Raw genomic sequence first — 16814 nt, 5'->3', positions numbered from 1 at the left:
TTTTCTCCTTCTTCAACTTTTTACCTTTTTTCCTAATCTTAAAGTTTGGCTTTGATGATAAAACAAGACTTGTAGACAGAGTTCGACTTAATTGGCAGTATGAAGAGGCCAAAAAAAGGTAAGAAGTATATTTAAAAAAAAAAAATCACATTCTGTTTGTCTAATACAAAAAAATTTTTTTTGATAGTGAATGTAGGACTTTAAGGATGTTTTGATCTCACTTTTAAAATACTATTAAAATTTTATTGCCTATTATCTTATTGATGATAATGATATGAAGTCATTAGTTTGCTTATATGATAGAAACAAATAACTAGCTTATTCCCTGCCTTTCCTTCTCTTTTCTTCTCCAGACTCTGTTAGGGTATTTCATTTTATGAATAGCAAAGTAACTTTGAAAAAGCATATTAAAATACCCAGCCCAGAGACAAAATCCACTGACTTTTTAATGTATTTTTATCATGATTGTCTGTGTCATTGGAAGGAAGCAGTAGCAAATATAAAACAACAGACCATTCAAAATCATTAATAGTTTAACAAGTGATTTTTAAAGTTTTGTCTCAATATATCTTCAGTTCTCATAATGGAAATTAGAGAAAAATAAGAGTTTTTAAATTTTTTTAAAAAAGGTCTAATTGCTATTCTCTTTGGTATTGAAAAACAAAAAAATAATGTAGGGTTTTCACAAATTATTTTAATATCTACTCAGCCTTATTCTTTAGTTTTTAAGAATTTGGAAAAAATTGATAAGCAAATTTATTTATTATTAAGTATTTACTATGTATCATGTACTGTGTTAAGTACTGAAGATGTAGTTAATTTTAAAAAAAGACAGTCCCTGCCCTCAAGAAACTTATCATCTATCTAAAGGAAGAGAAAACACACAAAGGAAGGCCCAAAGGTGGAGGAGAAGGGATAGGGCTTTGGGTCATCTTGGTCAGTGGAGCTGAAACCAGCAGAACAGCAGATGGAAAGTAGATTGAGTTAAGTACAGCTTCTGCCCTATACGATGGAAGGCCATTGGGAGAAAATTGGTATTTCTTTCTTTAGCTTTCCAATCAAAAGGCAGAGGAAGTTGAGGGAAATGGTATCAAAAGGCTTGAATTAACTACGTGATGGCAAGTTTAGAAGTAATGTGCATATCCTGGGAAGAGTGACTTTGTTCCATGGAGTTGAAACCAGGCAAAACAGCAGATGTGAAGAGGAAGACATTTGAGTTTATCTATATTCCTTATCTTTTCCTTCTGTCTTTATTCTTAGAACATGACTGAAAATAAGTATTGATGAATAATCATAAATTTCTCCTCCCATTGTGTGGTTTCTATTTTATTGATATTTTTGTCACATTCTGTGTGCACCTTGGGAAGATATTCTTAAAACAAAGTGTTCTCATATATTAGAAAGACAAATTTTTTGCAATAAGAATATGTAGTAGTATTTTGTATTAAAATGAAAAAGCCTTTCTAAAGGATGTGTGATTCTGGCTATGGCCACCAGCATATAGTCCATTGGCTCTTTATATATTCTATGTATATATAGAATCTCATTTTGTTGTTATTTTTCTTTTTTAATTTAATTTATTATAGCTTTTTATTTACAAAACATATGCATTGACCCTTGCAAAACCTTCTGTTCCAAATTTTCCCCTCCTTCCCCCCACTTCCTCCCCTATATGGCAGGTAGTCCAATATATGTTAAATATGTTAAAATAGATGTTAAATCCAATATATGTATACATATTTATACAGTTATTTTGCTGCACATGAAAAATTGGATCTAGAAAGAAAAAAAACCTGAGAAGGAAAACCAAATGCAAGCAAACAATATTGTTGTTATTTTTTAATGTAAAAATTGCCATAAAAACAAATCATATGACTGAAAAGTGAAAACTTTGTTTATTGACCTTCTATTTGGCAGATATTTTTATAGCTTGGTTCTGTTTTCTTGCCATCATACATTAGAATGTTGGGCTTTAAATTTCCACATGAAGTCTAAAAAAGCTTATTTGCCTAGACTAGCTATCTCTGTGGTCACATACTTCATTTATCATGCATTCCTTCTCCCTAGCTTGCTGCCATTTCTTTAGAGCCTTTGTCTCTACTAAATATTCTTGTGTTCATTCTTGTATGTTTCTACTGAAACTGCTCAGTGTGGGTGCAAGGAATTTGCTGTGCTGTATTAAAACTTGGAAAATAGATCATTGCTACAGTTGAGTTTATTGTTACATATTTCACTGTGACCTTTACTTATCAAATATAGCATGATTTTTTTTTGCAGTCTAAAAATGAATACAGAAATAACCTTGTTATACTGATTAAAAATATATTTAAGGGCATGATAGAGTATATGAGAAAAGAGTTTATTTAGAGCAACTTGATGGCAATCAATCGAGAAGCATTTATCAAGTACTTATTCTTTGTCAGGCTTTATATCGAGGACTGGGTTAAAGTTAAAATATAATCCCTACCCTTGAACAGCTCACATTGAAATGGGAAAGAGAGCATATAAATAATTAGGTATATATGGGACATATGGAGAATAGATGGAAAGAGCCTTAAAGAAGCAGGCACTAGTGATTTATGGACCAGAAAAGGTCTATTGGAAGAGAAGACTCTTGAGTCTTGAAGGAAGCCAGGAAATTTTAAGAGTTGGGATTGAGAGGGGCAGCTAGGTGGGACAGTGGACACTTAACACTTCCTGGCTGTGTGACTCTAGGCAAGTTAACTCCAATTGCCTCAGCAAGGGAAAAAAAAAAAAAAAGAGTTGGGGTTGAGGTAGCAGAACATTCTAGGTCCATTTAAAAAAACTCTATTCTAAAAACTCTAAAATGTCCAGGAAAATTCTATGATGATGTAGCATTGTGGTATGAAACGGCTCTTGGTTTACAAAGATTATGCCAATGGAGTTTGAAGCTCTGCTAAGCCTTACTAAGGCAATACAGCTTTCCTAAGCATCTGTGTTGGATTATGCCTTTGTTTCCCAAAGATCTCATTAGTTAAGGTTTGTAGAACTGTGTAATCAGGAGACTGGCTACCAAATGATGAAGGTTTTTGGCTTTTTAGCTTTTCATGAAGACAGTCTATTAAGGCAGGCAGGGATTGTACCAACACATCCATGAAGGGAATAAATACCCCATACCAATGAAATAATTTCTTTTGAAGTGTTTGAGTATTTTAAGGATACTTGAACTTTATTTTAGAATGTATTTCAATTTTTGTTGTTGTGATAGTCATAGTCTTTAGACCTCTGTATCCATGCAATTAATTATTTAAGACTCCCACTTAGAAATTTGGATTGGTTTTTTAAAGAAATTTTAAGAAAGTCTATACAGGTAATTTGATAGGTTGATGGGCTTGAAAAAAGTGTTGGGCTTGAAGTCAGGAAAACTCATCTTCATGAGTTTTAAATTCAGCCTTAGACACTAATTCTGTGACCAAAGCAAGTCACTTAACCCCGTTTATCTCAGTTTCCTCATCTGTAAAATGAGAAAAATGACAAATCATTCTATTATCTTTGCCAAGAAAACCTAAAAGGGGGCCCCCAAAAATTGGACACAACTGAACATCAGTAAAAACAATCTGCTGGGTCTGTTTCCAAATCTATATTAGCTTAAAATCAATATTTCCTTCTTCAGGAAGTCAAGAGTTATAGGGATATAGAATCATAAATGGAGAAGATGAAGGGAACTTAGAGACCACTGAATTTAACTCTCCTTTTCTGATGAGAAAGCTTGGGTACAAAAGAATTTAAATGACTTGGTTGGTATTGCATAAGTGGTGAGAGAGAAAAGTAGGATTCAAACTCAGGTTTTCCTGACTTCAAGTCAGTTCTTTATCTACTATATTGCTAAGCTTTCAGACTGTTCCTTTCGTTGCCTTGCAGTCCTCCCAACTTATTATATGTCATTACAAGTCATTTTCTTAGTAAAGTAAGTGTCCTACTGCATTGTAGAAAATATTGCCTCTTTTCCCTGCCTTTCCACAATGGGGAAGGGCTTCTACACATCAGAGTAAGTCACAGGAGATCTTTTCAGTCTCTTTTTTATAATGAGATTTTCTTGTCTTTTCTTAGCCTTTATTTCCCCTTTTTCTATTCTCTCTCCTTTGGCAATCTCATTCATTCTCATGACTTTAGCTACCATCTTCATGCAGATGATTATTAAGTCTTTCCCAAAAGGAGGAGGCACAGTGATTATGGATGTTCAAACATTTTTCAGTCTCTTTGTGATCTCATTTGGGGTTTTCTTGGCAAAGATGTTGGAGTTGTTTGCCATTTCTTTCTTCATCTCATTTCACAGATGAGGAAACTGAGGCAAAATGGTTTAAATGACTTGTCCAGAGTCACACAGCTAATAAGTTCAACTCTGGAAGATTCATCTTCTCTTATGCCAGGTCCAGAGTGCTATCCATTGTGCCACCCAGCTGCTCTGACTATAAAGACATATTAATAACATTGCACTAAAATTAGCCATTCTCATATACTTTATCTTGAAGCCAAATTGGCTTTCTTAAGATTCTCTAAATTGCTTCTGTTCCCATGCTTTTTGCCAGCCTGTCCGTCATTCCTAGAATGCTCTCCCTTCTTCCTTTTATTACTTAGAAACTTTCCTCCCTTCAGAACAAATTAAGTGCCACTTTCTATCACAGACTTCTATTGATTTCTATTTGTCAGGGCTCTTCCTTGAAATTATTTCGATTCATTTTTTGGTTAATGTTTTATTTACTTATCTCTGTTGTTTTCTCTTAGTAGAATGTAAACTTTTTAAAGAGCTGTGTTTTTATTTTCCCAGTGTCTTATCACATAGTGGACATCTGATAAATGCTACTAAATTGCTGAAGAATCATCTTTGATATAAGAATAATTTGCATAATGATTTTGTCACATAAGTAAATAGCTGCTTCTAAAGTTTTTTAAAAGTTACCTTTTACATTTTAATATCTTTTTAAACCATTAGATTCTTCAACAGGTAATAACCCATGTTGTAATTATCATTTATATTGTTTTCTCCTAGCCTGTCTGTTAGCTCCTTTCACAAATCTCCTCTATAGCTCCTATTCTTACAATGTTAGCATTTTAAAAATCATAATATCTCTCTGCTCATTTAATGCTGTCATTTAATTATGTCTGCCATGTGTTGATGTTTCATTACATATATATCTTCTAAGATATTAGGAGTTTCTTGAAAACAGGTACTTGTTATAATTCCATGTTTTCTTAACTAGGGGCTATCATAGCCCCAAGCTCATTGTTTAAAAGTGCTTTACTAAGTAATTTAATTAACTACAGTGAAAAATATTGATATAAAATTCTTATGACCTGTCTGGGACATGGATTTTTTTAAAATGCCTTTTCTACCAGGTCTCATCTTTACATCTTTCAATTCTGACAATAAGTTCATGCATTTAAATTTTTTTTTTGAGGGAAAATACATGTGTTGGAGGCTATGGATTGTTAATGACATCAAGACTCATGAACAAAGATTCTTGCAGCAGTGAGTGCAGGTTTTTATAATAACTACAGTTTCTGAGTGATTTTTAGGAACACCTCCAAATAAGGCATGTGATTATAGCAGTATAGACTGATGATCCAAATAGTGGTAGATTACTTTGGCAAGAACTGAATCTAGCATAGAAGTTAAAATTCCACTGCTTCAGTAGTGGAGAAACACAAACAAATACTGGTGTTTTTCATATGCTGCTCATTGATCTTTCCACTAATTGCCCTAGATAGTACCATAGCACTGATTTTATCCAGCACTGTCACTTGGGAGTGAAATATTCTTCAAAATCACTTCTGTTTAAGAAAGTATGTCTCTCCCCAAACTAAAAAATTACTTTATTTCTGATGAAATTTATTTCTAAGATAAATTCCTAACTTACTTTCTTCATAGAAACATTGGAAATATAATTTAAGTTTTTTGTCCTTTAAAAAACTCTACTATGTACCGCTTGGTATGTATGTACATAAACACACACATATTTAATATAATAGAGCCAATGCTTTTACTTTTGTTTCCTTCAGGACTGCCTTATGTCATTTTTTCTGGATTTTTAAATGTTTTATTAATATTCCTTTCTTCTTTTTGAACCATTATCACAAACTTCCAAATCTCCTCCCCCTCCAAATAAAAGGTCTCTTGTAACAAAAATATAGTCAAAATAAATTTGTGTTGTAATGTTTTGTCTGGGTAGTTATAATGACTCAAAGTTTTCATCATAGGTGTCCAACATTGTTCTGGCTTTAAAAATTTCCTATTTCTTCCCTCCATTTCCAACCATCTTCTATCACTTCTTCCATGATCATTGTTCTGCCTCTAACAGCTTATCTACTTCCCTTTAGATTGGCTTCTTTTAATCTGTGAGTTTTGGAGCAAATTTTATAGATCATTGGATGATAAGGACTATTGATTGAGATCCAGAAAAGCCTTCAGAGGATAGTCTCTCTTCCCCATCCCATCATCTCCCCCACCCCCCCCCTGTCTCATTTACCAAAAGTGTCAACATTGTTTTATAAAAAGGTTCTGAATTAGGGCTTTGTAGGAACTTTTTTGACCTTCAAGGATTCTCTGGATTATGTTCCCATGGATTAAAAATTGTGAGAACATTAGGATTAATTGAATCAATAGTATAGGGAATTTCAGAATTCAGCTATATATATCTTATAAAAATAGAAATAGCTAATTTCTGGTGGTTTTCTGATTGAAGGATCTAGGCCAGAAGGCTATCGCTTTATTTTTTTGCTGTATAACAAATGAAGAGTTTATGTCGTAGAACAATGTCATCATTGTCATTATCAATTAGCATTTGACACTCATAAGGGTGGATTGCAAGTGCTTGAAGTATATGGAAGAAAAGCTATTGTCTTTCTAAACAAGTCTATTCTTTGGTTCATGAAAATAGGCCTTAATGCCAGAGAAATCCCATAATTTTTTGAGGTTTAAATTTTTTGATTTGGTGAGAAATAATGTAGTTTGTAGTCATTTCATAGGGCACAGAAAACTTTTTTAACTTAAGAGCATTCATTGCGGAATTGTCCTATAATGAATAGTTTCTATAGAAACATAACCAATTCATACTGAAACAAAACATTTGGTTCATCCAATTTTCTAAGTCTCATTTCATTCTGCTGGGGTCCAGGAAGTATACTGGTCCTGCAGTTCATCTGCTGTCAAGAGGCCCTTGCTTGAATACACAATTCAACCAGACATTGGGAACTGACTTTTGTCTTTTTCTTGTGACTGAATTTCCATGGTGTCTATAAACACATCTACACATAGACATAAACAAATTTTACAGCTTCGCAACTGTATATGTTCATATTATACTGTGAACTTGGAGGAAAGAATAATTGTTCATATTATAGGTATGCCTTCATGGAGCTTTAAAATTCTGTTATATACTTACCATGTATTGAAGACCTTCCACTTAGTGCCTAACAACATTAGCATTGATAATAACTAACATTTATGTAGTGCTTATTATGTTTTACTGTTCTAAGCTCTTTACAATTATGATCTTGTTTAATACCCAAAATAACTTTGGGAGATACGTATTATTTTCATCTGTATTTTACAGATGAAAAAGCTGAGTGAAGCAGAGGTTAAATGACTTTGCTCAGAATTGTACAGCTAGTAAGTATTTGAGGCCAAATTTGAACTCAGGTCTTCCCGACTTTATTCACTGTGCCATTCCCTTTATTAGATAATCAGGTTTAAGAAAGCAAGAATTATGCCCTATTCAAACTTTATATTTTCTCTAGCACATACAGCAATGCGTGGCACAAACATGTTTGTTGTATTAAACTTTAATTATTTAAAAAAATTTAATTTTATATTTTCAATTCAGAATTCTTTCCCCTTCTTATTTCATGTTGCGTCCTCTTCAATGTCATTAGTCACTGATGAGAGTTATTGTTGATGAAAATTGTTAATTATTAAATCTTTTGACGTTAATTATCTTTAAAATATTCTTGTTGCTATATAAATCATTCTCTGGTTCTACTCATGCTCTTTTTGTAGCAATTCATACAGATCTTCCCAGGTGTTTCTGAAACCATACCTTTCATTATTTTTTCCAATATAATAATATAGAACCACATTTTTTCCAGCTATTTCTCAATCTCAAAGATTTTCAAATCTTTGCCATTATAAAAAAGAGCTACTATAAATATTTTTGTACATATAGGTCCTTTTCCTTTTATTTTTTTATTTCCTTTATTTCTTCCTAATTATTTCTTTATTTCCTTTTATTTCTCTCATAGTGGTATTATTACTGTACAAAGGGGTATGCACATTTTCCCATATCCTCCCCTCATTTCCTCTTTAGCATTTGTTGCTTTCCCTTTTTTTTTTTTTTTTTTTTTTTAAATTTTAACCAATCTTTTGAAGGTGAAATAGCACTTCAGAGTTATTTCAATGTTCATGTCTCTAATTATTAGTGAATTAGAACATTTGTGTGTGAGTGTGTTGTTATTTAAAGTTTAATTTCTTACATAGAAAATTGTCATTCCTTACCTTTGACTATAAATTAGGGAATGACATTTTTTTTTTCTTGAAGGTTTAACTCGGTTCCATTTATATTTTAGAAATGAAAACTTTATCAAAGAAACTTGCTGCAAAGATTTTTTTTCAGTTTCCTTTTCTTATTTTAGTTTCATTGGTTTTATTTGTGCAAATCTTTAAAATTTTATATAAACAAAATTATCTATTTTAGCTTCTGTGAACTCCTATATCTCTTGTTTGGTCATGAGCTCTTCTGTGCATAGATTCTTCCATGCTCCCCAAATTTATTTGTGATCTCATTATTTATGCTAAATCATGAATCCTTTTCAGACCTTATCTTGGCAAATGGTGTGAGATGTTTGTCCCTTCCTAGTTTCTAGCAGATTACTTTTTAGTTTTCCCAGCAGTTTTTGTTGAATAGTGAGTGCTTATCCTCAAAGCTGGTATCTTTAGATTTGTCAAACACTAGATTACTGTTTTTTTTTTAATTGTCCATTGAATACCTAATCCATTCCCTTGACTAAGCTCTCTTACCTAATACAAAATTGTTTTGAAGATCATAGCTCTGTAATATACCTTGATATCTGATGCTATTAGTTCTCCTTCTTTCCTTCTTTTCCCCATTAATTCCCTTAATATTTTTGACCTGTTGTTTAGATGAATTTTGTTGTTCTTTTCTAACTCAATAAAGTAATTCTTCAGTGGTTTCTTTGATATTGTGCTGAATAAGAAATTAATACAGATAATGTTGTCATTTTCATTATATTGGCTTACCCTGAGCCAGAAGTAATTACTAATTTTTTTGAATTATTAAGTCCATTGGCCATATCTGACAATATACACATCTGCTAGATTTATATAATCCATTTTTTTTCTCCCAAAGAACAATTAATTATAATTTAGGATTAATGGGTGTAAATTACAGAGGCAATTTAATATAAGAAATATAGGAAAATTTTTCTTGGAGTTAGAGCGGTCCAAAAGAGGAATGGGTTGCTTTGGAAAATAATGAGTTCTAGTACCTTCCCAAATATTCTTAATTGGATTAGAATGCCCATTCCATACATTATAATAGTGATTCTTTTTTGGATATGGGTTGCTGAAATTCCTTCCAGCACCAAAAATCTGCAATAAAAAACCCTTTCTCTGAAGAGGTAGAAGGCATATTATATTTTACCTTTAGCCCTATGAAGTTGAGGATGGTAACTGCATTAAGTCAGAGTTCTTCTCTTTTATTATTATTGTTTTTCTTTTACATAATTGTGGACATTGTACAAATTGTTTTCCCAGCTCTGCTTACTTTGCTTTGAATCAGTTCATCTATGCCTTTCTGTTTCTCTCGATTCTTCATAATCATTACTTCCTATATTATTTTTTCTTTTTATTACTATGAACTTAACAAGCAGTAGAATAAAAGTTGTTATGGAATTCTAATATACTTGTCTACTTTAAACTTAATTTTTTCTTTTTGCCAATTTAAAGAGGTTTAGAGTAGCAGTTTTTGTTTTCTCTTAAATATAATTTTCAGAGACAAAAATCTATTTTCTCTTCCTCCTACCCTGACACTACTGATTTAAAAAAACAAAAACAAAATAAAACCCTTGTAACAAACACATGTAGTGAAGCAAAACAAATTTTCTTATTGTCCATACCAAAAACAAATATATCTCATTTTGTGCTCTGAGTCTGTCACCATTATGTGTCAGGATGAGTAGCATGCTTTATCATGAGTCTTCTGGAATCATGGTTGGTCATTGCATTGGTCATAATTCCTAAATCCTTCAAAGTTTTTATCTTGACTATGTTGTTTAAATTATTCTCCTACTACTTTTCAACTTCATTGTGCTATAGTTTATATAGATATTTTCAAGGTTTTCTGAGACTTGTCTCTTTCAACAATTACTTTATAGTACAATAGTGCTCTTTATATTAATATTTCCTGATTAATTTTGCCATTTTCCCAATTGATGGGTAAAGAGTAAGAATTTGAACTGTATAATTGAATTGTGTAATTCACTATACAAAACCTCATCTGATGATGAAGTAAACAGTAGTTACCTCATTGAAAATTGGTTAACTTGACTTAGACTGGAAAATTCCCTGATTCCTATGACTGTCAAAAAGCAAATTAAGACAAACAGGAAGAGTGAATTCTATATTAATATAAGCTGTAATTCACATGGAGCCTGCAAGGCAATAACCTGATACCACCTACAGGAATGAGGAATTCAGGCCCATCACTCCTCATTTCCAGTACATGAGACTGGGCAACTTGCCTGGAGCCTAGCCTGCTGTTTCAAAAAGCAGAAATATTTCAGAGGAAAAAAAAAAAAAGGGAAATTGTACATTGACATAAACTTTGTATTTTAGGCACAAACTAAAATACTGTAAAATTATTTTTGGAATATAAAAAGCATTCTAAAACTTTGCAATATTAAAGACTCATTTTTTAAAAAATAAGTAATATATGAAGTTAGCTATCATATTGAAGAGCACTATGATCTTCTAGATTATATTGAAGATGTGAATATTATATTTGTGAAAATCACAAGTTATCAATGCATTCACTACTTGAGGTAACCATTTATAGTTTTAATATTTTTGGTGAAATAGAATTTGGGCCATAAGGATAAGAAAAGAGAGTTTATACAAAACATAAGGGGGGGGGAAAACAACTTATGCTGTACTAGTATAAGATAATTGTATCCATCTGAAAAATATGATAAGTAGAAAGATTTAATAATTTGTATTAGATTTTCTTAGTTCATTACTGCAAATTGATAGATGACATCAGGACCACTCTGCTTTCAAATTATTTGGAAAGTAGGATATGTTCATTATATCATATATATGTTGAATCAGAATGAAATAGAGAAATAATGTTCCTTCTAACACTAACATTTCTTTACTGTTCCAAAATGACAGCCAATTATCTTTTAAGTACTCCAAATTCTCAAATATGAAAACAGATTTGCAATCCTAATCTTATCGTAAGATTCCTTCTAATGATGCAGATCTCATTGCATCCATTGCTCCTCATACTGTGTTTCTTGTTCCTAATCTCCAGTAAACTAGCTATTGGAATTGTACTCTAGGGGCCTTCCTAATTTTCTCTTAACATATTATTGACATGGGTTGTCTTTTGATTGTCCCATATTCTTTCTTTATGACCAAATATAGCCTTTCATTCATAGATGCCTGTGATACTGTTGTTGATACCTGTGTTTCTTCATGTTTCCTTACTTTTTATGTTTTATGGATAGAGAAATAATATAATATGAAAACTAGAAACTTAAAAAAACATAATTTTCTATTAATATATGAAAATAATCTGAGATTTTATTTGTATATTTTAATTTTATAAAGTTATATTTAGTACTAGTAGAATAAAACTTGATTTAGGAAAACTTAGGGAATGTTTCTTGATGTTCAATATTAAATCTCTTTAAGCTCTTTTAAGTATATATTCCTTGAACTTATACCAATTTTTAAAAATTTAATGTCTGCTTTGGGCAAGTCACTACTTCAGAGCTTGGTATTCACAGATGAAATTTCCCTTGTTTAATGAGGCCTGCTATCTAGTTGGTGAAATATGATAGAAAAATATCATTTGAAGTAGAAGCACATGGGAACATGTAGTCTGATCTTTGAAAATGGGAAGATTCTTTATGAGTAGAGAAAGAGATATTCCAGATGTGAAGGGTAGTATGCTGACAAGAGAAGGAAAGAGTTGGAATGAAGAATAGTGTACTTAACTTATTATTAACTTATTATAGATTAACATAAATCTAGTTATTAGTAAAAGGAATTCTATAGAAAATTATATTCGAGCCTTGGCCTTTGAATGTCACCATAGAGTTTGGACTTACTGTGATAGTCATTGGCAAATGCATTGAATAATTTTGAGGAGGGGAGTATTAAGAACATTATTCAAGCAATGGATTAGAGTAGGAGTCAGGAAACTTACTGGTGAGATTACCTTCTTTACCTTCCTAGTAAATTTGTTGAGTTTAAATACTATTTCTTACTCTCCCTCCATAGAATGTAGCCTTCTTGAGGTTGTGCTTTTGATCCCAGTGCCCAATATAATAACTGGAACATAGTAGGCCCTTAATTAATGGTAGTTGATTGACTTAATGATTTTCTCTCCCACACTCCTCTCATTTAAATAGCTTCATCATTAATCAGCCAATGGAAATGTCAAAATTTATATTTAAAACTTGTTCATGATTTAGTGCTTTAAACTATGGGATTTTTAGTCTATTCACTCAAGTTCCCCAAAGTACTGGCTTAAGATAACCTAAAATTAGAAGAAAAAACAAATAAAGGTTATTTACTTCAATATGTGAAAATTTATCATACTTTAATGCCTGAGAGTAGTAGAGGAAGGAAATTCTAGAAAGCTCTTGGTTTTTGTACCCAGACTTGAAATCTCTACACTGTCCCCAGAAGTCTTTTCATTGATCATCTAGTCTTTGGATAAATTACTATAATCATGACTCATAACAGCATTCCAATCTTTATCACCTTTCTGATTATTTAATGAAGTTATATACTAAATTGTAAATAGATTATAATATATAATAATTAGAGAATGGTAGCATTTTGTTTGTTATCATCACTACCATCACTTCTTCCCACTCCTACTCCATCCTCCTAGCTTATAGTGCAATGCAGAGATGCTCAATAAAGGCTGATTGAATGAAGAAATGGATTTAGAGATTATATTATGTTATATATTATCTATAGTTTTCAAATCAGATCTTTCAGTATCATAAAGCATTAACATTTAAAGATTAAAGATATCAAATATATAGTAATATTCTTCTCCTTCTGTCCTATCCAAAGCCCAAGATTGGAAAGAACACTGCATTAAACAATGAGGAAAAACACATAGCATATTACATGTGCATCTTGCACATACAAACACACTCCATTGCTCAGTTTTTTTAGGGCATTTTAAAGGGAGGCAGTATGGTATAATGGAAATAATGCCAAACTAGAGGCCAGCACTGGATTCAGCTGTGAGACCTCAGGCAAGTTTTAACCTTTTTGGAACTTGGGCTTCTTATTCACAAATTAAAGAATCTGCATGATCCAACCTAACTAACATGCTATGATTTTGACAAGTCTTATAAATAGTGAGCTATAAGTAAGCAAATTATATAGTTCTTAATATATCATGAAATTTTCATTGTAAAAGAGTACAAGTTTTAAGCCCAGATACTTTTGCCTAAGTATGCAACACAGCCAAAAAACTTTTCCAGATGGCTGCCTGAAGTAAACTTTAACCAGATTTTCTTTTTTCCTGATGGGAGTGTTCTTTTCTTGCCATATGTTTTATTTTTGTTTTGAAAGCTGTGAAATATGACAATGCAGTGATTAATTTTGGCTAAAGACCTGTTGTTGTTTTTTCCCCATGCCAACAATGGTACACCATCAGAAAGTATTCTCTATAATCCTGATTTTTCACTTCTTAAATGTTGTCTTTTTTTTCCCCCCACAAATACGAAAAACTCATTATTTTCTTGGTTTTGGCCAGTGCCATTCTTGGCTATTTTCTAAATTGAGGGCAATTTAGAATGTTAAGTTACCCAAAATTATATAATAATCAGTGGTAAAGTTAATTGGACTTTTAATTTCCTGATATATATACCTTGCTTCAATATTTATTCAGTCTAATGGAAAGTGACCTGTGGACCAAATGCCTGATTTAAGTAAAGAAATAGTTTTTCTGCACACTAGTGTGTTTGTGAGAAGGAGTGCAGTTGACAGAAGATGCTTTATAAAGTAAATGAAGAGGTGGTTTTTTTTCTTAAATATTGGGTTGATAGCACTTTTGGTTCAGAAGTGTCAGACAACAGGTGCTGTCCTTTGACACAATCTTTATAATATTGTGGAAGAAATGGGAGAAGAAAGTTCTCTGCAAATAGGAGAGATAATTGTTTTAAAAAATTGAAATGAAAAGCAATTACTTGAATTAGTGTCAGGAACATGGCAGATTCCTTCATTTTATCATTTCTCCAGAGCTGTAGCTTGGAACAGTTCTTTTACCTGGGAAGACTTCACCAGGGACAGTTCTACCCTAGATATCAATATTGATTCTTGTATATATGAGATCTCATTGCTGATAAGGAGCTTGAGTAGGATGAAGATACAAAGATGGTAGTTACTATAATGAAGAATTACTCTTACTTGAAAAAAAGGCTCTTACCTTGGGACAAAGTGTATCTGCTTCTCTCTCTAAGCTGATGCCCCGTTTGGTTTCAATCAGTTGTAGCTCTGCCTTTGTCTACCTTTGAAAATAAAATATATTTCATCAGTGGATACTATAACCCATTTTCCATCTTCCCATGTCTTCCCCTTTTCCCCAACTCCCCACACTCTGCTTTTGGATGCTATTTTTTAACAGAATGAAAAAATGAGAATTAAACATAAGTCAGGACAAACAATTTTCTTGATTTTCTTGTCAGAACTGGAGATGTAGTGAACATGGATTATGAAATATGTGACAGGATAAAATATTTCCATATTTAAAGTATTTTCTTATATGTCAGTGATCTGTGAGCTCATGGATGTGGTTACTCCTCACCAGTATAGAACACAGACCTCATCTCATGCAGTTCTTATCCCTTTTCTCCCCAAATCCTCCAAAGATGTATCTTATATACTGAAATGTCTTTAGATTAAAAAAAGTTTCACGGGGTCTCTAGCAACACTTGACATATGTGATTAATTATTTTTATCATTGTAAACCTGGATCACTTTTTTTAAAAACTTCATTTAATAAGCAAGAATTTTTTTGATTCCCTACTTTGTGCCACTGGGCTAGGTTCTTATAATATAATGATTAAAAAAAAAAACAAAAATGATTTAGTACCTGAACTCAAGGAGCTTATATTCTATTAGGGTAGAACAGTATGTATGCAAATACATGATATCCAAAATAAGTAGAATAATTATTTTACAGAGGAAGAGTGCTAGCAACTAGTGGGAATCAGGATACATTTCATGGATTTTCTGACCAATATCTATTTTTGTTACTTATTTTTCTTTCAGGGCAGAGGGAAGAATATTAGCAATGAAAAAAAATTTAATTGCAAGTCAAAAATCTTTTCAGGTTAGGAGAACACTGACTTATAAATTAGCATAATGGACTTACAGATCTATATTTCCATCCCCACTCATTCTCCCAAACACCAGTTTGATATTACTAGATGCCTATTGGACATTTCCCATTGAATGTCCCATAAGCATCTCAAATTCAGCATGCCCCAGACAGAATTCATTATCTTTCCCACAAAACCTATACTTCTTCCCAACTTGCCTATTTCTATTGAGGTCACCACCATATTTTTAATTATATGTTTACAAACGTATATTACAATCTTGAGAGCCACCCATTGACTCTACCCCCTCAGTTGCCAGTTCTGCTTCCATAACACTTGTCCCTTCTCTCCCCTCACAGAGTTGCTTCCTTATCCAGACCTTCACCACCTCTTGCTCACACAATTGCAATAGTCCTCTTAATTGGTTTCCTTGCTTCCAATCTCTCCTTTGTTAATTCATCTTCTGAACAGCTGGTAAACTCATTCTTAAAGTATATATCCAGCCATGCAACTTCCTTAACTCAAAAAGCTTATGTAGCTTCCAATTGCCTCTAGGATTAAAAAATGAACTCCACTGTTGGGCATTTGAAGCCCTTCCCATTCTGCCTCCACCCTATCGTTAGAGGTTTTTTATACATTATTCCCCTTCACTCACTGTACATTCCAGCTAAACCAGCTGACTTGCTGTTTCTTGTAAATAGCTCCTTTCTCTGTACTTTCGCATTGAATATCCCTCATGCCTGGGATGTATTATTTCCCAACTTATGTCTCCTAGAATCCCTTCTTCCTTAAAGATCATCTTGAATACCACATCCTACATGAGTCATTTCTCTGATGCCCCCCAACTATTACCAAACCTCCTGAAATTACTTTGGATTTTTATTTGTGCATGTGTTTTGTTTTTTCTTGCTAGAATATAAGATCCTTGGATGCAGGATCTGTTAAATTTTTTTTCTTGTCTTTTTTGTATTTCTAAGAACTAGTACCATGCTTGACACAAAGCTTATTGATTGATTAAATGGGAGGGAAATAAAGAAGTCTTACAGAAAAGGTCTTGTATAAAGATAATAGAAAAACCAAGGCAGATTGAATTCAATAAACACATACTATATATACAACTACACAGCACCTTTAATAGAAACTCCACAAAAAATATTGTCTACCTACATACAACAAATACAAATTTATATATTTTTTAAATTTTA

The 16814-nt window shown here is 32.4% G+C and overlaps 1 protein-coding gene across 6 annotated transcripts in view; it reads left to right on the top strand.

The window, feature by feature from the left end:
- The window catches only part of WWC3 (WWC family member 3), a 176752-nt gene that overhangs the window by 119826 nt on the left and 40112 nt on the right, over window positions 1-16814 (top strand). For all 6 annotated transcript variants that reach the window (XM_074300025.1, XM_074300024.1, XM_074300023.1 and 3 more), the window contains exon 8: window positions 45-118. In XM_074300025.1, the coding sequence (XP_074156126.1) occupies window positions 45-118 (74 nt within the window). The remainder of the gene's footprint in view (window positions 1-44; window positions 119-16814) is intronic.

Source organism: Sminthopsis crassicaudata, chromosome 3 (assembly GCF_048593235.1).
Source record: "Sminthopsis crassicaudata isolate SCR6 chromosome 3, ASM4859323v1, whole genome shotgun sequence".
Taxonomy (NCBI): domain Eukaryota; kingdom Metazoa; phylum Chordata; class Mammalia; order Dasyuromorphia; family Dasyuridae; genus Sminthopsis; species Sminthopsis crassicaudata.
This window is presented reverse-complemented; position numbering and strand designations above follow the sequence as displayed.